This window comes from Phyllostomus hastatus, unplaced genomic scaffold (genome assembly GCF_019186645.2).
Source record: "Phyllostomus hastatus isolate PE091 unplaced genomic scaffold, TTU_PhHast_1.1 phas_contig_86, whole genome shotgun sequence".
Taxonomy (NCBI): Eukaryota; Metazoa; Chordata; class Mammalia; order Chiroptera; family Phyllostomidae; genus Phyllostomus; species Phyllostomus hastatus.
Window position 1 is genome coordinate 23,143,933 of NW_025333977.1, and position 25,419 is coordinate 23,169,351.

General features: G+C 42.0%; 1 protein-coding gene across 2 annotated transcripts in view; it reads left to right on the forward strand.

The window, feature by feature from the left end:
• Positions 1–25,419, forward strand: part of FNDC3B (fibronectin type III domain containing 3B) — a 316,784-nt gene that overhangs the window by 269,879 nt on the left and 21,486 nt on the right. For both annotated transcript variants that reach the window (XM_045851135.1, XM_045851136.1), the window contains exons 20-23: positions 769–882; positions 1,220–1,369; positions 5,831–6,111; positions 17,268–17,480. In XM_045851135.1, the coding sequence (XP_045707091.1) occupies positions 769–882; positions 1,220–1,369; positions 5,831–6,111; positions 17,268–17,480 (758 nt within the window). The remainder of the gene's footprint in view (positions 1–768; positions 883–1,219; positions 1,370–5,830; positions 6,112–17,267; positions 17,481–25,419) is intronic.

Here is a 25,419-nt window from a genome sequence, read left to right on the forward strand (position 1 = left end):
TTTTTTTAATGTGTGGGTTTTAAAAATGTATCTTTTTTCCCATTTTGAAAAATATAGTCATGTGCTTAGCCTGCAAATTGTTTTATTTTACTCTTTGCCTCAAGTCTTTGGAGTGTCAGACATTCCAATGTTAAAATGAGTGACTCCTGTTCTCTCAGGATGGGATGAGTCTCCAGCGCCGGCTGGCTCTGAGACTGCGGTCACCGCTGGTGACGTAGAGGGAGGGGGACAGTGTCAGCCTGCAAATAGCGAGATGGAAGGGACATGCTGAGCAAACGGTAACAGGAGCATCAGTGTTCAAAATGGAAAACACCCATAACTAGAAGAAATACTTCGAGTTTTGTAAGCAACTATTTCCAGTAGATGTTTCTATATGAGGAATTAGACTGCAGTGTGTACCCGACTTAATGTTCCTCAGAAGCAACATTAAAGCACAAAGCCTGTTGTGTCAGGAATCAGCCTGGCTTTGTTTCTAGTGTCCCAGTAAAGGGAAATGTTTGGTAAACCAACTTCCTACTTCTTTTGAATAAAATGAAGGCACATATATAATAGACATTTACCGCTCAGGAATATATGTAGGAAAAACTTATACACATGTTTAATTGAAAGTGAAAACCCCATTAGGTTATTTTTTAATCAGTTGTATTGATGATGGTATTAGCCTAATCCTTATTTGGTTATAAGCTTGTACATGCATACGTGCACGAACACATACACGGGTGTGCACAAACACATGCGTACAAGCATGTGGGCGTTGTTCTCTTTCAGTATGGTCCCTACTCCGACGTCTCAGAAATCACCACTGCGGCCGGGCCTCCTGGACAGTGCAGAGCGCCGTGTGTTTCCTTCACTCCTGACGGATGTGTCCTAGTGAGCTGGGAGGTGAGTCAGACACGGGTTCCGCGTCACTCTCTGTCTCTTGGACTTTACCTGCTCCCAAATAAATGCAAGTTAGGAGGAACCTCTTCAAAGCCGAAATTCACTTCTAGGTGATTTTTACATGTTGATCTTTGTTGACATTTGTTTATAGCATTTCAGGTTGTGGAAATTTTACCACTGGTCAGAGCTGAGAGGAAGTTGAGTATCTCTTTCATGCCTTTCTTTTGTATGTATTTGAAATATCCTGGGGTATGTCACTCTTTTAATTTGCTTGAGTGACCACAGATAACTCAGAATTTTCTTCTCAATGAAATTAACGTTACGAATTTCTGCTTTCCAGAGTCCTGAAAGCTCTGGTGCTGACATCTCAGAGTACAGGCTGGAATGGGGAGAGGACGAAGAATCCCTGGAAGCCATCTACCACGGCACAGACACGGGCTTTGCGATAAGGGACCTGTTGCCCGCTGCACAGTATTGCTGTCGACTGCAGGTCGGTGGCATCACTCAGACATTCCTCATAAACACTGCAGTTCCTTGGAAGGCCCTTGGAAACCTACTCCAAGAGTCACGATGGAAGCTACCAAGAGGCATAGTAGGAGAAAAAAAGAGTCTTTTAACTAAAAATAAATTTCACAATTAATGTCTCCTACTCTAGGAGGTCCTGAAATATAAGAACAAAACCAGATTCTTGTCTGCTTCTCACTACCCTTGCATCTTTCTTGTTTATCAGTTCCCTGAGTAAATGACTGAGTCCAAGACAAAGGGTCACAGCTCCTTAGGAAAAGTCTTCTGTCTGAATTTCTTGGAGATGTACATTTCAGTGGGAAAGCCACTCAGAACTGGCAAAGACAGTAATTTTATATGCCAGCTGTTAAATGGAGCCTAAAGCAAACATCGGAGTAGTGTGGACTAGTCTGTATCAGATCGCATGACCCATCTCCCACTTGTCAGTGACCGTTCATTAACAAGGCTGGTTATCTTCAGCTCCCACCTGTGAGGCCACACAGAACAACGTCAAGAACGGTTGGCTCCCCGCCTAACCCCTAATTGTAACAATAGCCATGGGTTTACTTTGATTTTATTGATTTGCATGAATGATGTTTTTATTGCCCTGAGAAAACGGGCTTTTGTGCATTGGTTCAGTAACATTGCTTGAACACTGCTTGCAACCAAAATCAAAAGCTGATCAGGATGATCTGGGGGGAGAAAGATGAAGGCTGGTCAGATGTCTTTCTTGGCCTTGAAGAATTCTGTCCTCACACACATTTAGATTTAAATATCTCAGATAAAGAAGCAAAGCAGCCAGATTTAGGTGTCCATCTGATTTAAGTCACAGATCAAATTGCTTATTACAAATCCATCAACATTATTGTCTCTGGCGTCTTTGGGGAAAACATTCCCTTCACAAGTTCATTTTCCAGATCAATTGAAGCTTTTCTATTAAGTTCTGAGTCCTGTTTTATCATAAACATTTCTGAATACACTCTTGTATTATACACCTTCCTTCCTGAATGGAGTACCTGGGTCATACATAATTAACCCTTTACGAGTGAGTCAGGGTCACAGCGCATTATCCGACCTTCATAACAGCGATGCTGAGTCACTGGGAAAAGGCTAAATTATGTGCCACTCTCCTGTTTTTGGAACAAGACAGGATATAAATAAAGAACTCTCTGTCACCACAGGAAAGAATTTCATGCCACTCTGCTTTTTGATTTTTGGTCTGCCTTTCAAATGTCCTTCTACTACTTTTTTCCTGTCAGAGTCTATGTTGTTGGTTACCACTGACGTCCCCAAACTGCATTTTAAAAGATACATTGGTAAGAGCAGAGCCTGCATAGTGATCGTGCCTCCCTGTCTTCATAGTCAGAGGTAGCAAATACTTTCAAATATGTCTTTGTCATAAAATGAGTCAGACCTCGTGAAGGGGGTAGTCCTTTCAAGGCCACCATTGCTCTGCTAATGAACTACTGCAAGAAAAAGGATCTGCTCAGTCTGTATTTATTTCTTGCTAACTGTGGACCAAATATGAATTATTTTCATTTGACATTACTACAAAACCAGGTTAAAACCCAAACATCCTTTTTGAATACTTGATCCCTTAAAAATTAAGTCACTGTAATACCTATACTGTGTTATATAAAAATTGGGTGAAACATTGCTTGTTTGCTGAACAATTTTTAAATTTTTATACTCTTTCTTAGGAATATTTGAATTAATGAGTGCCAAAGTAATTCTGTTTACATGGGGTATATTCTTTATTATAAGCATAGTTTTATTTGGTAAAAGTTTCTTCTGAATTGTTTCCTTTGAAAACTAGTAATAATAGATGGTATGAGTCAAGAAAGCATTTTCTAAAGAATGAAGCTAATAAAAGAAAGTGGGGTCCTAGAATACAAAAAGAACATTGCTGGAGAAGTTGCTAAGATTTTAATCACGTCTGTATGTAGTTAGTACAGTCGTACCAATGTTAATTTTCTTGTTTTGATCATTGTTCTGGTTTTGTAAGGTGTAATATTAGGGAAAGTAAGGTATGAGAGATACAGAAATTTCTTGTACTATTATTGCAGCTTTTTCATTAGCCCAAAATTAGTTTAAAATAAAATTTTTGGGTTTTTTTAAGTATGAAATGCGCCATCTTGTTCCTGGCCTCCCCGATGGGAGGGAAAGACACGAAGCGCCGACTGTTGGCCTGACACACCACCCAGACTTTACGTGTCACTCAGTTTAAGTTTTATAATCGTCCCATGAACTGGGTGTGTTGTCCCCATGTTATATCTGGGACACAGGCGCAGAGACACTGGTTTGCCTCAGATCGCACACTTAGTCATAGAGTGACCAAGATGCGGTCAAGGCTCCAGCTCGGAAAGCATGTTCTTTCCTTCTCTCCTGTGGTGGCATGGGGCCTTTGCTGCTGTGAGCATCCGCTCTGCTCTGTCTTACTCTCCTGGCCCTGTGATAGACTCGTGCCCCAAAATGAAATCTCTAAACACAATCTTAAGAGAAATTGTAACATTAAAATTTTTAAATATTTTAGTAGAGTTTCAAAAGTGATTTGATAGCCAATGAATACTTTTAGCTTACTTCTTTGAAATTAACAGTAATATACACGTATTATAAGTCTTGTTTTGAACCTTTGATTTAAGATCTCAGACTTTTGCTAAGTTTTGTAATTGTTCTCATAAGCTCTCCTCTGAAGTACATGGAAACTAAGTTTCAGAGTATATTCACTTTTGTAACAAGACTGTCCAATGTTTTTCTCTTCATAAAGAAAAAAATGTTTCTCGTAATGTTTACTGAGCACATATTTCTGTGTCAGGTACAATTGTAGTTGTTTGGGATGCAACAGTGCACCAAAGGTAGCCTTGCTCTTATGGAACTTACATTTTAATCAGAGGAATCATTAAATGAAAGATATATACTACGTTGCTGATAAATGTTGTGATGACATAAGGCAAAGCCGGGACATAGGAAATGAGCAAAATCAAAGGGGCCGAGGGAGGGTGGTAACTGCAAGTTTAAATTTGTTGTTTAGAGAGCATTCACTGAAAAGGCAACACTTGAAAGCCTGAAGGATATAATCGAGCAAGCTATGCAGAAGTCTGGGGGAAAGGCTTTCTGGACAGAAGGGGTAGCAGGTGCAAAGGCCCTGAGGTGGGAACAAACTTGGTGTACCTGAGGAATAGCGAGGAAAAGGAATGGAGGGGGAGGGTAGTAGGTGTTGGAAGTGAGAATGGTGATGGTAATGAGGAGCAGATCAGCCAGTGTCCTGTAGGCTGTTGTGAGGACTTCACAATTTATTCTGAATATGGTTGGAAGCTATTGAAGGGATTTAAGTAGTTTTTAAGTAGTAACACTGTTGTAAATGTAGAGTGTGGGGTGAGGACTGACACAGATACCAGTTAGGAGGCCATTCCAGTGACCAGATGGGAGAGAGTGTGACTAGACTAGAGTGGTACAGCATGTGCTGGTGGCCTGGGTATGAGAGGAAGAGGGATGACCGGTGATGCCTCAGGGATGTGACTTGAACAAGCTGAAGGCTGGGGACAACTACAGGAGCTGTGGTGGCGTGGAGATGAGGAGCTCTGTGGATACTGGGGTTTGAGAGACCTAGTTCACATTCAAGTGGAGATGCCCAAACGGCAGTTGGAAACATTAGGCTGGCATTTAAGGCAGAGGCGCAGGCTACACAAGTAAATTTGAAAGTGGGATATAAATGGTACTTGTCCCCTGAGACAACGTGAGGTCTCTGAGTTTGACCAGAAAAGCAGAGCTGTCCAAGGCCTGAGCCCTGGGCCCTTCACCGTTGAGAAACCTGGGGGATGAGTAGCAACCTGCATAGGTGACTGAGAAGCAACGCAGGTTAGTAAACACAGGAGTCTGGGTCCTGGAGACCAAATGAATAAGTGTCTGAAAGAGCAGTGAGTGAGGAAGGGCTCAGTTATTGCTCTCGGGTAAAATCAGAAAAGGCTGAGAATTGACTTCAGATACGAGTTTATCAATCGCATGGAAAATAGTAGAGACCTTTAGCAAAGTTCTGTTGCTCTCCCAGGGCAGCACTGGAGTGGAAAGTCAGATTTACAGAATTCCAGGCCCAGCTTTGCCTATATATCTGTGAAAGGCAGGTAAGAATAGTGCCTCGGATGCTTATTGTGAGGGTCACATAAGACAGCATATAACCTGAAATGGGCCATACAAATATAAAGGAGTAATTTTAAATTAATTTTCATAAAAGGAGATGTGGGTGATGTTATTATCTTTTGCTTAACAGAAAAGATGTAATTGGCATTTTTTGGAAAGTGTTTATTCAGTTAAATTGAGCATTTTCTAGTATTTATTTCTACCTAATTTCTAGAAATTAATCATATATCATTTATTTACCAGCACCCAACATGGAAGCTTTGGAAGGTACAATGGGGTGATATGGACTTTTCTTGCTATTGTTTCCTAGGCTGTCAATCAAGCTGGAGCAGGACCGTACAGTGAGCTTGTCCTTTGCCAGACGCCAGCGTCTGCCCCCGACCCTGTCTCCACTCTCTGTGTCCTGGAGGAGGAGACCCTCAGTGCCCACCCCGATTCACCTTCTGTGTGCCTTGTACTGAACTGGGAAGAGCCGTGCAATAATGGATCTGAAATCCTTGCTTACAATATTGATCTTGGAGATACTTGCATCCCTGTGGGCAACACCACCACCCACGTTCTGAGAGACCTTCTTCCAGAAACAACGTACCGGTGAGTGCAGGCGAGGGGAAATCAAGCTCTACGGGTACATCAGTACTGGACCTACAGACCCTCTGAGTTCTTAAGGGCAAATGAGTAAATTCTAACTAGAATTCTAAGTATTCTAAATATTACATTCTTAATATATTTAAGATTACTAAATGCAAATATAGCTTTAACACTTCCATTGCTTTATAGTTTATGAGTCCATTACAAATTCACAGTTTCACCCTTCACTTTAAATCAGTTGCTCCCTCTTGGTCTCTTGGTAACCACTTTTCTTTGCATTTTTACTGCTTTCTTTGCACTTTCACTGTTACTCATGCCCCTCTGTGGACACGCTCTCTCCTGCACGTGTGCTTGCCCACCTCTGAGGCAGGGCTCCGCTGTCTTCCTGATTTCCTAAATGCAGACACAGTGTTACAAAGAATTTGTGATACAGCTTTACTCAGGACTTCACAAGCTTCCAGGAAAGGATAAAGAACATACGTGGAGTAAAACTCGGTTAACAGCCACGTACTTTCTTTTCCCCGGGGCTCCTGTCTGGGAGCCAGCCTCCTCTCCTCCCTCTTCTCACACACCTACCTGGCCTCGTAAATTTTCTAATCACTTAGCTCTGTCTCCACGTTGGCATAACTCACTCTAAACAAAAAGTTCATGGTTAGCTTCTGAGGAGGGCAGGACCCATCCGCGGTTATACAAGTGTGCCCTATCGGGGCACCTCCCTGTGTCAGGTTGCGAAAATGAGCACAGATTCGGGTCATCAGCTGTGCCTTTAGGCCAATTCCAGAACCTCGATGTGCCTCAGTTTCTTCCATAAATGAGGAGGTGAAGACTACTCACCTCATAAGCATATTGTGAGGAGTAAAGAAATTAATGTCAAATGTTTATGTACAGTGCAGCAATAGAGAGCAAGCTCCCAGTAGACACGCATCCTAGTTTTCGTCATCATCAAGGTCACCGTCAAACAAAGCCAGTCCTTCTTAGGGTGGGTCGGGGAGTGAAGAAAAGGATTCATCATTTCACTCATTTTTTTCTGCAGTGTTTCTAGTTCAGGACTCTGCTACACTACCTTTTTATTTCCAGAAGCTGAAGAAAGAGGCAGCTAATCAGTTGTAAAATACAAAAGTTCCATTCTGCCAGATCTTATTGTCTCTACTCTTCTTTTTCTTTCTTACCAAATCTCTTGTGAATAATTCCTATAAGCATATTCATTTTGCTTTTCAAAACAATGACAGGCTGTTTTATTTTAAGGACTCTCTTTCGAGTACCGCACTTTACACCGCGGGTCTGGGAAACAGTGGCGAATGATGTTCTTGCCCTGAGAGCACTCAGAGCTGGGGACACTGAAACAGCAGCCTGAGACAGTGGGTTACTGTGACATCCGCCCCACGCTGAAAGTAACGCTGTGTACACAGGCCTGTTGACATTTCAGAGAGGAAGTCCCCGGCGCGGAATGGTCAGGGTGGTTCCCAGCGGGATTGGAATTAGAAACAGAGTGACAGGTCAGGCCAAGGGCAGCCCTTCAGTCTTGACCTTTTAAGTCAGTCTTAGAGCAGCAGCCTCCGCTCTGGTGTGCTAATGCCCTCTCAGTGCCCATTGTGTCCAGAGTGGACTACTCCTGTCACTCAGGTGCTGAGGAAATGATTAAACCCAGACCTTGAAGGGCCTCAGGGAATTTCCCCCATGGTGATGCTCTAAGGAAACCTGTCGGTGAGGTTTATCTCTGGGGGGAAATGACCAAGTCAGTGTCGCCCCCCCAGCTGTTTTTAAGAGACCAGATGTCCAGAATATTGCTTGACTTTAATCCTTCATGAGGCCAGAAACCTGTGAAGAAGCACACTGGTTTAGGGACTCGCAGAAAAGCTTTGTGACCACTCCGATTCATGCCCTGTCTATCTTAGAGTGGGCTCAGGTCCTTGGGCCGGTGCTCTGACACTCGGATCAGGCATCATGAAAGGGCTTTTAGGGCTGGGTGCTAGCCCAGGAGTTCCACCTCTTCCTGACCTTGCGCCTACCTTAGAGGTGGCTTCAGTGGTTATAAACATTAAGGTTTGTAATAGGATGATACTGGCGGAATGCTGACCTGTACTAGTCAGCACACAGTCTGATGACTTCTGAAGGACACCTGTAGCTCGGACGAAGGGACTGATGTAGGGAGTCTTTGCGTTGTGATACAATGCCAGGTGCGGGGAAAATTATGAAATATCTTCCACTTGTTAAAGAAGTTTCTCAGAAAAAGTTCTGTTATGGAGAAGATGAAATGGTTTAGTAACGTAGGGACTATGACAGAATGAACATAGATTAATACCTCAAGACTCTATTTAGCATTAATATGCAAGGCTAATATATTAAGCTGAATGTGGAAAGTCACACTTGGGAGGCTGTGAGCTCTCACCTTGACTGGATAGCTTGGATGACATCATTTTAGACATTGCATGAAGTTGAATAGTTTTAGAAAAGTCAAACTTTTGGCTCTAGTCGTATGTTGTGTTCTCCCCACCCCACCCCCTCAGTCCCCCAAGGAAAAGATATAGCCTAAGTCTTTGCTGGTCAGTCAGTCAAGCAATTGGATGTTTCATATTTAAGGCACTAAGATGAATACCCACATTTGAGATCATCCCAACCCAACTTCATACTAGTCTCTATAGTACGTAATGGGGCACCCCATAGCGGGGCTCTGGTCAGCCTCGCTCCTGTTCTTTTGTTTCAGAAACACAACTGCAGCGCTTATAGTGAAATATAAAATGAGTATTTTAAGGAACCAAGGATGTAATTTTGGTCCAATCAACTTTTTACCTCACCCTTTTCTGACCCATAAATTTGTTAAAATATAAATGAACAGATCATGATGTTCTAGATAAAAACGTGGAATAAAACATCTTAAGCAGGCTATGGGGCTTCGGTAAAGGACTTGTTTCTTTGGTTTGATTTTTTTTTTTAACTTTCAGTAGTTACAAATTGTTCTCACACTGAGTTTTGTTTTGTTTTGTTTTGTTTTGTTTTTTCCCTGTATTGTGGGGACAGAAAAGTTCACCTCTCTAGCAAACCTGATGCAAAAAAGGTATTTTAATAGATCCATCACTTCTCCATTGGTGCTTGCAAAAATACACATTGGCTCGCCCTGGCCAGTGCGGCCCAGTTGGCTGGAGGCCACCCTATGCACCAAGGGGTCCCTGGTTGATTCTTGGTCAGGGCACATACCCAGGTTGTGGGTTCTCAGTCCTCATTCAGGGTGAGTATGGGAGGCTGATGTTCCTCTCTCGCATTAGTGTCTCTCACCTTTCCTCCCCTCCCCCTCTCTCCCTTCCCTCTTCCTCTCTCTCTAAAGTCCAGTGGACATTCCCTTGGGTGAGGATTTAAAAAAAAAAATCATTGGCTTACTGACACCCTATTTGGAATTAACTGCTATTTTTAAAGGCATTACTCTTAAGCTTAGAATTGAGTTTGAAATTGAGCTTGTGTTTTGGTTGGAGGAGGAGAAAGACGTTATTAGTAACAGGTGTGCTTGCCTTCATGTGCATCCAGCCACAGAGTCACAGTCTTTGCAAGCTGACTGAGACCCGATCACGTGGTGTCGCCCATTCCCAGTGCCCCAGCTTCAGCATCTTCACTTTGGGGGCAGTGGTTCCTGCAGGCAGTCCTTTCTGCTTGTGAACAACCCTATCATGTTGAAACCTCGCTCTGTCTAAACTTTTCACAGTTGATCCTGGGCCTTCCTCTAGAGCAACGATTCTCAAACTGTGGATCCTGAGCCAGCAACACCAGCATCACCCAGAAACTTAACGATATGCAAATTATCAGGCCCTACTCTAGACCTGCTGAATCAGAAACTGAGGTGCAGCCAGACGCTCTGTGTTCTAAGTAGCCCTGCAGGAGACTTGGGGGCATGCTACAGTTTGAGAGCCTCTGGCCAAGAGCATTGACTCCTAAACGTTCATTTTATGAGAAGCACCTGGAGTACTTCTGCAACCTCCTGAAGTCTGAGCCCCGCTCCTATAGGCTGTGGTTTTATGGTTCCCAGGGGTACCTAGTCATCGTTACCTCATAAAGGCAGCTATTTCCTACCTAACCATCCTCACTGCTTTCCCATCTGTCTTGACTAGTGCAGGTTTTCTGTAACCTCCTCCATGCTCCTGTTTGGGTGAGTTCTGTTTCTTGATGGCCTACTTATTTATTAGTCTTCACCTGAGGACATGCTATTACTGATTTGAGAGAGAGAGAGAGAGAGAGAGAGAGAGAGAGAGAGAGAAAGAAACATCAACTGGTTGCCTCCCACACATGCCCTGACTAGGGACCAAACCTGCAACCCAAACATGTGCCCTGAACAGGAATCGAACCCACAACCCTTTGGTTTACAGAACAGTGCTCCAACCAACCGAGTCTTGATGGCCTCTCTATGAGTTGTGCCCAGACCACCAGAAGTGGTGCTGGCTGGCTGGCTCAGAGAAGAGCAAGGCTGTCACCTTACTTGTTTTCCAAGTGGAACAGTTAGTAAGGTTGCCTAACATTACTTTTTTTGGCAGCCTCATTATATGTCTGACTCATACTGAGCTGGCAAACAACTAAAGGTAGATTTGTTTGTTATGCTCATTTATGCTCTTTTTGCTTGGTAAAATGGGGATGAAAATAACATTTATTGAGTCCTTACTCTATGTCAACCACTGCATTAGCCTGTCAAGAAGTGAATCATGAATCATTTCATCCTAACAAGATGAGGTGGGCTTTATTAGGAGACCTATTCTGTGGAGTTCAGAAGTAGCACAGTGGAGTCAGACGGCCTTCACTTCAATCCTGCACCCCTCACTTACTGTCTCGGTGACCTTCGAAACCTTCTGTGCCTCAGTTTTCTGGTCTGCAAAACAGGGATGATAACTTTAACTATCTAATAGAGTTATGTGTGTTTTAGATAAGATTTCAGGCACTTCATGTGGGACTTGACCCATCGTAAGTAAGCACTCAGTTAATCCTGTTGCTGATGTTTGGGAGGAAGGAAGGGAGCTGGAAAGTGGGTTTTGACCAGATTAGAGGTAGGAGTGTCTGTGGGAACCTAGCATTTTCATTTAGGCAGTGTGGGAGATATTTAAGGTCTTTTTTCCCCTGTCAAGGCAGGGCACGAAAAAAAAGCAAGCCTAAGGGTGGAAACAGAAGGGCCTCCGAGAATCCTGGGAGTGGCCAGGAGGAGCCGCGAGGCTGCAGCAGGGGCTGAACCTGAGCCAGCTCAGGCTGCCTTCCAGGAGGCTGCACTCTGAACACACGTTTCCCCAGAAAGAGGTTTCCTGTGTTAACGCTACTGTTTTAAATTCCTCCAGCAGTCAGCTGATAATTATTCTCTTCTTGCATATTTTTCTCTTCTTTAGTTAGATGATTAGATAGATATTAGATTGGGGGTGGGGGTGTATTGTAAAAAGCCCGTGTTTTGTTTCTTAAGCCACTCCTTTCCCCAGCCCTTCATGGGAGGGGGACGCTGTCCTCCCTGCCCACCCCCCTCTGTACTCCAGGTGTCCTGAGCGCTAGGATGGCTAACTGGGAACAGGAGTCCCCTTCCCCAGTTGAGAAGGGTCAGTTTTAAAAGTCATTCTTCTTTTAGTACAGGTGGTGTCAGAAATTTCAGTGTGTGTGTCAAGTGCATTGTGGCAGGTTATAATCTGAAGCGGGAATATATCTAGCATCTAGAACTGGACAGTAGATATATTAAGAGTAGATTTTTTAATAAAAACTTACAAAGAATATTCTTCATTTGATTCATTTAATCAGTACCATCAGTGTATCGATGGGCACTGCAGGCTCCTGGACACTTGAAGAGATTGTTTATATTAGTCTTCCCAGACATTCTCAGAGTTACATCACTTCCTAATTGGAAAGCAAAGTTCCATTTCCCTTATACTTAGATTGCACACCTTAACATTTCAGAAACCGATATGCAATGTGTGTAAAAAAACAAACAAAAAAATTGTCCTGCATATCTTATTTGAATTTCCAGGTTAGCATATTACTTTAGGCAAGAGAAGACTTCTCAAGTTTGGGTTTGGGTTAAACTTCAACTAATTTAATAAAACCTGAAAGTCAGTTTTTTCCGAGGTGAATTCCTGGACTTGTTTCTCAGGTGAGGGAGTGTTTTGCTTGTTAGTCCCAGGTGAGCTCTCACTGGAGTTAGGAGATTACTTTCACATACTGCATTTTTCACTCCAAAACAAAATGAACACTACCTACCTTCATCTTTGTTCCACTTCCCCAGCCTTCTGGGCTCCGAGTGCTGAATGTTTATCAGAACACAAGAAGACCTGGCCATTGTACTGGCTCCACAGTTCTACTTCAATATGGAATGTGACTTAATCATTAGAACTAATTAACGTTACTTCAGTGCATCGGCTACACGGAAAAATGTTTTCCATGCATTTTTACTGAAGCAAAATGTGTTTTTGTAAAAATAGGGGATAAGTTGAAGTATATTAAAATCTAGGTAGTTGATTTCAAGGCCCAAAGTTATTTAAATAATGTGAAAGCACATTTATTGGTTGTTTTAAATATCTGTTTCATTGGCAAAAGGCAGCTGTTGAACTGAAAGTGTGGTTTGAATTAAAAATATCTTTTGATGGGATTAGAAGCTGTGTGTGGTCCAGGTTGTGTTTAGGAGAGTACGGTGTGCCAGAATACCCGGAGACTCCGAGCCTAGACCCAATTTATTACCCAGTTCTGACCTGTGTCCCTCAGTGCAGATGGCTGAACTTAGCCGGCGGCAGTTCATTCACGTTAAAATAGACAAAGTACTCCCTGCCTCATGGGTTCAGGGTAGAAATCAGAGATCATGTTGTTCTTATCAAATCTGGACTTCGACACCTAGTAGGCACTGTGTCACTGAGATTGCATTATTTCACCTCTGGGCGTTTAACTGCAGATACCTCATCTCTAAAGGCAAGGGAAATTACTAGTTTCCCTACTCCAAGCGCAGATCCAAGCGCAGAGCGAGTGAGTTCAGTGTTGTTTGTGGTGGTGCTCGTTGGTGGTCATGTCAACATTTGCATCTGTTCCCGAGCTCTTTGTCTCACCCTCACCTTCTGAGGACGGATCCCAAAGAAACCAATCCTTTTAGCTATGGACCCTTGGCCATAATTAGAGGAAGCAGCAAAGTACTCAAGTCATAAAGTGAGGTCATGGCAACAATGCAGCTCAGATGAAGACGCGCGTTCATGAGCCCAGCACAGAGCCACTCCTCGTGGGCGCTCAGCACGTTTTCTTCCCTGAGAGAAGTCAGAAGAGTAGCAACTAGTAACAACTCTATACATTAGCCCTTTAAAGATCACCAGAGTGCTTTTGAATTCTTTTCTGGTTGTGTGGTGGAGTATAAAATATTTAAATATTTAAAAATATTTTTAAAATATGTGTATTTTTAACTATTTAAAAGATACATTTAAATATTTAAAAAGATATAAGGTGCTTTCCATATCCCTTATCTTAAGTAATCCTGTCTATAAATGCAGCAAAGGTGTTACTATCCCCATTTTATACTTAAGAAAACTGTGATTGAAAGCTGTTAGATGATTTCCCCAAGGCAACCAAAGTGCTGAGCAGGAGTCCCACCCCTGAAGAGAGTGACAGTGACACTGCAGCATTCCTGTCGCTGTCATTGTCGTTGTCGTCGCACGTGGAAGGCAGAGACTATATACCATGGGGTACTTCTCGGTAAAAGATCAGAGAACCATAGAGCGACAAAGTAAGGAACCCAGTACCTATCAAAACACCGTTGAGGCTTTGGGGAAATAAGTGAAATTGCAAAAAAAAAAAAAAACCTCAAATATTAAATCCACATTTTTCCTAATACTTGTTTTTTATAAAATATTTTTTAATTCTTATAAATGATTTAGATTACTTAGTATATTTTTTCTTGAGCAGAACAACAATCTTAAGCAATAATTATCTCATTTAGTAGCTAAGGGCTGTGCGTGCTGCACAAAGCCAAACCCGGAACACAGAGTGAGCTCTGCAGGACTGCAGGTGAGCAGACGGAAGGAAGCGTCCTGACCCCTGGGCTCTAGGAATACCTGCCCAGAGGGAAGGGAAGGCATGGCAGTTTAAATGCTGGAAAGACATTAATGTAAACCTGGAAGCGAGGAAATTTGTTACACCTTTGAAGGAAGACTGAGACAATGTTTGGCTTAATTCCCTTTTCCTGAGAAGGGGAAAAAGGTAGTAATTCCTACCACCATGATTACCACCTTTTAAAAAAGATTTTTTTCGCCCAGGCTGGCGTAGCTCAGTGGATTGAGCGCGGGTTGTGAACCAAAGTGTCTCAGGTTCGATTCCCAGTCAGGGTACATGCCTGGGTTGCAGGCCATGACCCCCAGCAACCGCACACTGATGTTTCTCTCTCTATCTCCCTCCCTTCCCTCTCTAAAAAAATAAATAAAATCTTAAAAAAAATATTTTTCTTCAATTGTAGAAAAATTTCTTGTTTTCCAATCATAGAAACTTACTCTTGTATGAATACCATAAAGGTGTTTGATAAAGCTGTTGGGTTGTTTTCTTACTGTTGAGTTGTAGAGGTCTTTATACATTCTGGATACAATTTATTTGTCAGATACATAACTTGCACGTATTTCTCCCAGTCTGTGTCTTGTCTTCATTCTCCTAAAAGTGCAGAAGTTTTTAATTTTTATGAAGCCCACTTTTTCAATTTTGTTCTTTTATAAGTCATGTTTTCCACATGCTATCTAAAAACTCTTTACCTAATCTTAGGTAACAACTATTTTTTCCTGTTCTTAAAAGTTTTATAATTCACACTTAAATCTGTGGTCCATTCTGAGTTAAGTTTAGAATAAAATGAGCTTTAGATTGAGATTTTTTTTTCACTTTGGATATCTAATTGTTTCTATTCTTTCTCCATTGAATTACTTTTGCACATTTGTCAAAAAAATCAATTGGCCATATTTGTGTGGGTCTATTTCTGGAGTCTGTATCCTGTTACATTGATCTATGAGTCTGTCTCTTTACTAGTACCACACTGTCGTGATTATGTAGCTTTATAATAAGTCCTCTGGGAGGAGTTTTATAATTCATGAACACAGTATGTCTCTCTCCATTTAGGTGGTTTTCAATATTTTCGGCAGTGTCTTATAGTTTCTGGGAGGCTTTTTTATTTTCCTATATCCCTATGCCTTTCCCCCTACTCTCAAGAATTTCCAGTAGACCGTGTTGAATGGGAATGGTGAAAGTAGACATCCTTGCCTTGTTCCCCATCTTAAAGAGAAATCATTGCATACTTTACCATTAAGTATAATGGTAAATATATAATGTTAGCTGTGGTGTTACTGTAGATGCCCTTGTCAGGATGAGAAAGTTTCCTTCTATCCCTATTTTGCCGAGAACTTTTAGTATGAATAGATGTTAGATTCCATCGGATGTTTTTTCTGTATTAATTGATATGATTATGTGGGTTTTTTTCTCCTTTAGACTGTTAATATGCATTGGCTAAGGGCTAGGGAGGGGAAGAATGCATGAAAGTGGGGGAAAGGGAATGGGGGATTTTTCCCTGTTCACTGTGAGCATCCAGAGACTGCCTTCTCTCTCTCTGACCCAAGGCTTCTGGCAGAACTTCGGGCTGGGCAGATGTCTGCTCCGGGGTGTCGGGTCGCAGTGAGACCAGCCTGGGCACAGTGGCAGGGAGCAGTGGTAAACTCGCTGGTGGTTCAGTGATAGTTCACATTCTCCCCCAAGTTCTCCAGCTACCATTGACTTATTGGAGTTCTTAAATAGCTGCTCACTTACTTTGTCCTAGTTTAATAACTTCACTCGGTGGGAGAGACAGGGTGGAGTGAGCTCCCTCCATCTCACCTGGAATGAATCTAGTTTGTTTGTTTGTTCTTCTTAACAATCTACAGGCATATTATTATATTGACTGACAGAATTATATAATCTTTAAATTTGAAGAAATAAGGCTAAGTAAGGCTACACTTACACTCACAGGATGAATTTAGCTATAGGGATACTTAAATATTTTCTATTTAAGTATAAGCAATAAGTGTTGTAAATGAGAAGTGCATAAACCTAAATTATAGGAATATTTTAAACTAATCTGTTTCTTAAGAATGTGTGTCTTTGATGATATTTTTTATCACATGATTTAAATACTATTTCAAATTCAACTCAAGTTTAAATGTGACTCCACACTGCCCCATTCATCTCAGTAAGATGCCTGTGTACCTAGCCAGGGGGTGTGGGTGGAGGTTTCTGCTCGGGGCCTAGGAACAGGGCATGGAGAGATGGAGGAAACGCAGGACTGGGGGTGGTCTTAACGTGTATGCAGCTCTGGAAATGTCTGAGGCTGCGGAGAGAGCTGCCCATATTGTACAGAGGAAAGAAGGGGAACAGAGGGTGGGGTGGGGCTGTTTATGAGCCCTTTGGTCTGAGCGTAGAGGAGAAAGGTCACCAAATGCCAGGAGGAAACAAGCTTCAAAAACATTCAGTCACTGCGGGAAGAGGTGTTGAGGGTGAGGATGGAGCAGTGCCATCGGTTTGTTGCATGATGACCCTGGAGAACTGTTTCAGTCAACCAGGAAGGAAATAGAGAAACAAGAAAAATAGGAACAACAGCAGGATACTCATTTACATATATAATTTAACTCTATTTGGTTTTAAATTCCTAGACCATGAGGGCAGTGTTAATACCTTTATTACCCGTAACACCCAGAGTGCAGAGTAAACATCCAGTTAGATTTTTGCACATCTGCGGACACCCTGTCACCAGCCGTGTGCGCACGCTGAGCTCTGGGTAAAGATGAGGAAAGATGCCTCGTGAACTCTGGCGGAGACTCATTTGTTTTGTTTGTTTGTTCTTTGTAGCTCACCTCCTTCCAAAACTGACTTGGAAGTGGCTAAATGTCCTTAGTATATCTTCCCTCAGACAACATCCTTTTCTTAAAAAAATTAAAGAGCATAGGTATATCGTGCTAATGTGCCTTTTTGTTTATTGTTATACTCACAGCTCAGTTTATTACATAGAAAGGTGTCTTGAATTACTTTGTGGGGTTTTTTTGGTTTGTTTGTTTTTTTCTTTTTCCATTCCATGATATTGCTTTAAGGGCAAGTAATAAATACTTTACACAATGTTTATTCCATATGAGGAATTTTTGTTTCTTACGCTGCAATGTTTTTATTTTTTCATTCTCCAGGATCAGGATCCAGGCCATCAATGAAATTGGAGCTGGACCCTTTAGTCAGTTCATTAAAGCAAAAACTCGGCCATTACCACCCTTGCCTCCTAGGCTCGAATGTGCTGCAGCCGGGCCTCAGAGCCTGAAGCTGAAATGGGGAGACAGCAGCGCCAAGACCCATGCCGCCGATGACACGGTGTACACGCTGCAGCTGGAGGACAGGAACAAGAGGTACGGCGGCGGTACAGTGTGGGTGCGCGGGGAGGTCCCAGGGCTTTGGCTTTGGAATGAAATCTTCCTCGTTCATTTGTCCTCTAAAACACCCTTCCTCTTCGGTGAAAGGTTTCCTATGTCTTTAGGTCCTGCATTTCTATACTCAGAGTTACACCCTCTGGTCTTCATTTGGAACTTCCTCACTAACATTCGAAAGGTCCTGATTTGCCCACATCAGATGACATATGTGTTTGTTTTTTTCTTCATAAAGACAGATAATGGAGAGAAATGATCTAAAAAGAAAATTGTCAAATTCAAGCCTACGCAATGTAATAGCATTAAATTAGTCACGAGTGCAGAGGGAAATAACACTCAGAAAGAGATGTTACCTCTTTAAATATTCAGTAACCATCAGGACAAACATGTTTACCAATCTGAAATAGCTGTGGTGATTTACAGATGGGGATTACACTCTGCAACTGTAGGCGATGCAATATTAAATTAACTGGGGCAAATAGGAGATTCTTCATAAGACTCCATAGAAACACTCTTAGCCACAGAAATCAAATCCAACCTTTCAGATAGTATTTATTTAACCTAACTTCATTTCCTCTGAAAATGGCCGATCATAAAGTGTGCGGCTGACCTGTATTTAAGAATAATTCAGATGCAGAACAAAAGTTAAGATGACAGAAAAATGTTCTATTACCAAAAGTCCAAATCGAAATATCAGGTGAAGAGGTGGGACAGACACAGGCTGCTACTTTTCCTCGGGCATACCCAATGAAGCACAAAACCAGTGCTAGTGTAGAGTATTTTTGTCGTTTCCCTTTTGTCCATCATCATGTCCTGTTCCTTTGTGTGTGGAACTGGTTTTAGGTGGCACAGAAACCCTTGTCCAGTCTCTGCCCTCCACGCTGTTCTTGAGTGCTTTGATACGCTTCAGTGCAGTGGTATGAATTGTGTTGTGTGGAAGGCACTGATTGAGGTGAGCCTTCAGTGGATCAAGAAAAAATCAAGGCCCTGCCTCCAGGAGCATAATATCAATGCACAAGTGGTCAGAGAACATTTGTGCCATTGGGAAAAGAGCTCTGAGGGTATGGAGGAGGCAGACATAGGAGTAAAGTGCTCTGGGAGTTTGGAGAAAGCAGAGGTCATCTGGTTTCAAAGATCTGGGATGGCTTTCTGGAGCAGGTGACATTTGAACTTGACTCTGAAGGACCTTTCAAACCCAGTAGTTTGGCTACAGAACTAAAAGTGATTGTCCTCTTGAAAACTAGTCCTGCTGTGGCAAGCGCAGAGAAAGCGAGGTTTCTTTTGGTGGGTTCACTGGAGATTGATGCATACTCAGTCAAAGACAAGATCATTCATTATCTCACAGTGCTGTGTGCCTGGGGGTGCATTTTCATGGGCTCATTATGGTACTGGCAGGGGACTCCTCAGACTGCAGAAGGCTGTTTGGAATAGGAATTCTGGACCAACAGAAAGCATGATAACATAAAATGCTAGCAATTTGAGAAAATTTATAAATGAGCCCTTATGATTTTTCCTGGGCTTTTGGCTTCCACTGATGGTAGAGAGACCCTCCATAGAGAATGTTTTCTAGTTGTTCTGCGGTGGCAGATGGCTCTGCACCACGTCAGCCATCTCTGTCTTGCTGCGGTCCTGTCCTGTGCGGGCAGCCACCTGAGGTCCTCGTACAGAGAACTGTACAGATGTGCAGAACAGAAGCTCCATGAGCACTGGTCCAAATGAGTATGTTGTCGTGATCGGTTTAACTATGCTAGACAAAAAATAGCGTACAATCTAGTAATCAATACAATGCTCTTTCCTCAAAAAAAAAAAAATACTCAAGACTGGCCTTTTAATCAAATAAATGACTTGCCTAAATTTAAATGGCAATTTAAGAAAACTTACTGTTAGAAACAGTATTTTTCTTAATTTTATGAGCTAGAGTCCAAATTTATCTTTTTAAAATTAGATTTGTCAGTGCTCTCAGAAAGTCATTAAAGTGATGGGAACGTAGAGCATAATAAATTCTCATTCTATTTGTGGAATAATATTCCTGGGATTTAGTAGGATGAAACATGGCCTAATTTAAGTTTGAAGATGACCTTCCTTAGTGCCTTGAAACTGAACTCTTGTAGTGAATGACCCCTTGAATACAAGCCTTTAACTTTGGATCTTGTCTCTTGAGCATCAGGGAGGAATGATTTGAGTTGTATACATCAGCGTAGTCTTCGTCAGTTCTAGTCCTCTGGAGGTTCTGTAGGATTTGGACCTGGCCTGTGCAGTTGAAAGGAACAGTGTCTTCTTCCTCAGCGGCAGCTGTCTTTTTCGTTGGACTTACTGTTGCTGGAGTGGTTTCCAGTTGTGGGTTTTAGAAGACATGTACATATTCTTTACTGTATGCATTGATTTCATTAACCACTAATAAGTTATTTTTATGGATGTAGCAGAAATATTATATATCCTGCTGCAGAAATATTATATGTTCTGCTTATGGCCAACATAAGAACCAGAGGTTGACTTAATTGTTGTTTTAAGTGACTTTACTCACCAGTCCCTTTGGGCATTTGAAAATAGACCTGCTGATATCCGAGCTGGTTCAGCTGTCCTAGCCAGCTATGCAAGAAATTTTAGTCTTAAAACATACTTTGCAAAAGAAGCATAATAAAAATTGATAACTCCATGCTTGGTAATTGTCAGATTAAAGAGTTGAGTTGATTTTGATTGCTAAACTTTTGGTCTTACTTTTCCCTCATCCATAAAATAGAGGTTGAACTGGAAGATGAACTCTGAGGTTCTTTCCACCATTTTTATCTTAAAACAACAATGTTGTAGATCATTTGTGAGCTAAATTCTTTACCCAAAAAAAAGCTTCATTAAAAGTGACATGCTATCTCTTTTTTCTTCATATTTTAATTTCTCCTTTTGAAAAGAAAATAATAAGAAAGATGCTAACTTTCCTTAGGAGCCCCAAAGTCCTGAGGTTCCGCCTCTGTGATATGCTGGTTTCCTGTGTTCATTTTTATGCCTCTCAGTCAGAACATGTGAAATGACCCGGAGACTCTACACATAATGTTGGGCCAAAAATACATTCTCAAACTTTGTGTTTATTGAGCATCTACAAAGTGCCAGGCATTGAGAGCTTTCTGTCTACATTATTTAATTCTTCAGTAAAAAGTGAAATATTTCTGTGATGATAGGATATCTACCATAGCCCTCCATCATCTAGGTAAAAATAATCTTTTTGATAGATTAACTTGATTTCAACTTATGATATTTAGAAGTTTTACACATGCAAAAAAATAAACTATGCTTAAGTATTGGGCAGACAAAGATGACCAAGGCAGTGTCCCTTAAGGAGCTCACTTGTGGGGGACAGGTAGAAGGGACAGATACATTTCAACAAATCATGATTCAGAAGGCTTAAAGATTGACAATATACATGGAGTATTTAGGGAGGAAGGAAGAATGGTGTCCATCATACACTTAAATGAAGAGAGAAGGCTTCTTAGAGAAGGTAACAGGTTGTGTGTGTCCTAAAAGGGTTTAAATCTTAAAATCTCATGTGAGAGAGCCTTAGGAAGGATGGGGACTAAAGGTAAGGACTCAGGCTTGGTGTGGAAATCAAAGACATAGACTCCAAAGCACAGAAATGGGTCCTGGGTATTTCTCAAGTAAAAGATGCCTCTTTCTTTTCTGCTACTTTACATGTGGCTCTATTTCAAATTGAGGCTATTTCATGTCAATAATAGGGATCCCAAAAGGGCATCTTGCCCAAATCCCTGCCTCAAACTAAATCAATCTAGAACTTATCCAGATACCAGGACTTGCTATATTGAATGTTCTGCCCCCCCCCCCCGGAACAGGGCATATGTTTCCTGTGTATTGAGGCTTTGACTGACAGGTTCCTAGTCAAAGGTCACTGGCTACATATTAATGTGGCAGCCTCAGAGAAATGCTTTATTTTTACAGGGCTAAGTTTATCCCTAGGAGTTAGATTGTGATCACTCAATCATAAAGTTTGTTTGTTTGTTTGTTTGTTTTAATTACTGCAATGAGCTAGGTCTTATGAGGTATGCGTCCTATCTATATGGAGTTTATCCTTCTGAGAAAATAAATTAACATGAAAAAATGAACAGACAGCACAACAGAATTTAACTTCAGCAGAAAAATAAAACTTTATTAGTTTGCCCATAGAGTGATTTAGTGCATTATTCTTAGCAGATTGAGCATAGGAGGTCTGAATGTCTTTAGTTCTTGTGTATGCAAGAAAAATATAAACCCAAAGTAAACATTTTCATAATTCTGCATTAACCTAATGCCAGGAGTAGAACAACAAGGTCAGCTCATGCATTTTAAGGTTGTGACACTGTACTGATGACTTTGAAGATGCATTTGTCTGTGTTGTTGCAGTGAAATGTTATGCCGCCCTAACAGAATTTGAGTTGATGCTGATTCTTGTCCTGACCCTCCTGAGTCCATGTTCCCGGTAATTGTGCACAGCACTGCAGCAAGAGGAACTTAAGTTCCAGGAATGCATTTATGGTTAATCTGTTGTTCAGGTTTAGTCAGACAGCCAACGTATTTTAAAATAAGGCTCCAGCAAAACAGGGATGGGCAGAGGGCTCTAACAGAGTGGGTAATTACCACACGCTCTCCATTTAACTCAGCCCTTGAGCTCGTGACACTTCCCTTCGGCCAGCAGAATTTCACATGAACGGCATGACTGCCTGTTTGCTGCTCCAGGGGGACAGAAAACAGTCTGCATCGAGTAACCCTGAAAAATGCACACTAGGCAACCAGTAAAAGTGCACAGGTTGTGTGAGCACTGTGGGAAGAAGGACACTTTGTAAGTGTGCCTGTTACAGAGCAAACTCCTATTTCTTGGAGCATGTTGCTAAATTAAATGGAATAGATGGAAGGCAACTACGTCAGTGCCCACAAGAGACCCTCGGGATTAGCTTTCTTCATTCCTCTGGAATTGTCCAGATTCACATGATCACATTGTTGGGTAAATGGCGTCTTTACGTCGCCTTTCATTACCAGAAGGCAGGCTGCCCTGCGCCGTTGGGGTGTCAAGTCTCGGTTGGGATCCCGGGTCATTACCGAGTTTCTGGATGCCGGGAGGCATGTCCCTTCTGTTTGCCTTACTGTTTCTGTCTACAGAGTAGAGCTAATGAAGCCTGCCTCCAGTGTCTGATTAATGGAGAAGAGCATTTCTGTTTCTCAGAAAAGGAGAATAAAATTTCAGCCTACAAAATAAAGATTGCAGCTTAGTCAATCTCAGGATAAAGTGTCTAGACACAGGCAGAAGTGAGGGGTAGTAAGTGAACTGCTTGATATCTTAAGCCAGAAGTAGAATTCAGATTACAGGGGTTTTTTTCTTCTATTTGAAAATAGAATTTCTATCTATTTAAAAATAAATAACCAAACGGAAGTGGATAACATTTTTTTCACCATTTTTCTTAAATCAGGTAAGGTGGAGGGAGGCCCACTAAAACAGAGGCAGGCTAAGGAAGTCTGGAAGGCTTGGAAGCGCGTCCTTGCAGAGGAGATTCGTGGTATATATTTGAAAGCAAAGTAGGAGAATGGGAGGTTTCAAGGTTCTCAGGTGGTCTTTAGAGATTCTAGCCATCCTTCCTTTCAATGTAAATAAATCTCTTTTGAGTACGAGGGGGGACCCCCCCACACACACACAAAATGAAATTACCTTCTGGAGGCAGGCCCCTTTTAGTACAGGCTTCCCCCGCTAGGTGAGTGTTCTGGGGACCCATCTGTGTCCGTGTTCCAGCTAAAGTTGTTGTGAGAGGCTGCTTTCGGCCTCAGTGAATCTGTTTTGAAGACTCTCTCAATGCATTTGCCCATTTCATGACAGGTGATTTATGAGCACACTTGTCCTCACTGTGCTGAGTGTTCAGCAGTTTTTGACCAAAAGCAGCATCACCCTCGTGCCCCACCCTCCCTATTCACCTGATCTCTCCTGGAGCAGTTTTTGTTTCCCTGGATGAAAAAAGTCCTCAAAGGGAAACGTTCGCCAATGTGAAAGAGGTGAAACAAAATATGGCAGAAGCACTAAAAACCATCAAAATTGATGAGGCCAAAAACTGTTTTGAGCAGTGGGAAAACCATCTCAATAGTTGTATTTCATCAAATGGGGAGTATTTTGAAGGTGACTGAAGTTTTAACATGCACGAATAAATACACAGTATTTTATAAGTAAATTCTGGGTTTTGGATCTTCTATACATCAATAACAAAGTCCAGCTTGAACAAAAAACTTGAAAATAGGAATTTGTTTTATTCTACAAACAGAGTCTCACCAGTAGCTGCAGTGACCGTTTGTTTCTTAGAAAGAGAACGTAACCGTAAGTGCTGTGGCCTGATCGCTCACAGGCCCAAGGTCCATGAGCAGCTGGGGACAAGGGGTAGTAGGAATTGAGCTCCTCTTCTCGCTGCTCTTTTGGAAATCGCTCTTGGCACTTTTCACGCTCAGCCTGCACATGGGGACTCTCATTAACATCAAAACCAGTTTAGGAAATGCACCTTCCCATCTCAGGTGTCCCCACACGATGCCATCTGCTCCCACCTGCTTCTGCATAGACAGGACAGGACTCGGTGTTCTCGGCGCAGCGAGAGCACATACTCTTCATTCCCGTTTTCAGATGTCCTCTATCCCACACATCACTTCAGTAACGTAGGAAATTCACGCACTCACACCATACAGCCCAGGAAAACAGGGAAAAAATAGAGACAGTGACATGTGATTGTTAAGGAATATAGCCGTGCTGAGCTTACTAACATCTGTTGATTTGTAATATTGTGAAACATCTTTTGAAATGTGCGCTTGGCAGCCTTGAATAGGTGGCAGGCCATTTGAGGTCAGCAGGTTGGATCGTTCTGACGAGTTGATATTAATGGGCTGCTGTTAGCCTGTAATGGCCTAGGGATCGTACGATAGCAACAAAGGGGCGAACACAGAAACCTTCGCATTAGCCCTATGTTCTCCTGCAAATTTAAGTTATAAGCTGTCTGAGAACATTCTTGGATATATCTTTTGAATATATCTTTTAAAACAAAACTTTTTAAAGGAGCACGTTTTAAAATTAACTTATTTGTATATTATTTTTCTCTAAATTATTTAACATAAACATCCAAAGGTGTGACATGTCTGGGTTTCTTCAGTGCAAAAAAGTCAGCTTTCAGAATGTTAAAGCTTAAAATACTGAGGTTAAAAGTTATAGCCACCCCCTAGAATTTCTTAAAAATGTCAAGAATCTGTTGTTTTGCCTTCCCAGTATATATTTAACATGGATCATAGAATTTACTTGGGCCTTTCATTTGGATCGCATAAAAATTTCTGCCAGATGAACAAGACAGCTAATATTATCCCTAGTTTCTGGAAACTCAGCTTTGGAAGTTACTCGTTCGATCAAGTTCACAGTGGCCAAGGTCGTCATACCCCTGTGGAGTGCTCTGACAGGCAAGCAGAACTGGCAAAATCATTTTGTACCCACAAATCGGTAGGACATTTTTTTTGTGATCACTGATAAATTGCCAATAATAAAACACACGCTTGCTTGCTGCTGTCCAAGTGTTTAGTTTTGAGAAGGCTTTTGGTCACTGTAGCAAGGCCAAGGCAGAGCCATCGAAGAATTTATTTACACTGTAAACTTTCAGTGACCCACCAACCTTCTGTCTTGTTTGTGTGTTCCTCACCAGTAAGTATTTTTTATACAAAAGAGCTTTTCTCTCTCTTCATTTTTCCTTTCCCTAAATGAAAATGCCCACATTTCCATTAACGGGCAGCACTGAGGCAAGACCCCGTCCCCGTCGCCCTCTGTTTACAGCAGAGGCTCTTGGCCACCTCCCCCGCCCCCAGGCCTGGGGTCACGAGATGGGGCAGAGGGTGCTCAGAGCACAGCTTCCCGTCCACCTCCGGAAAGCCTGAA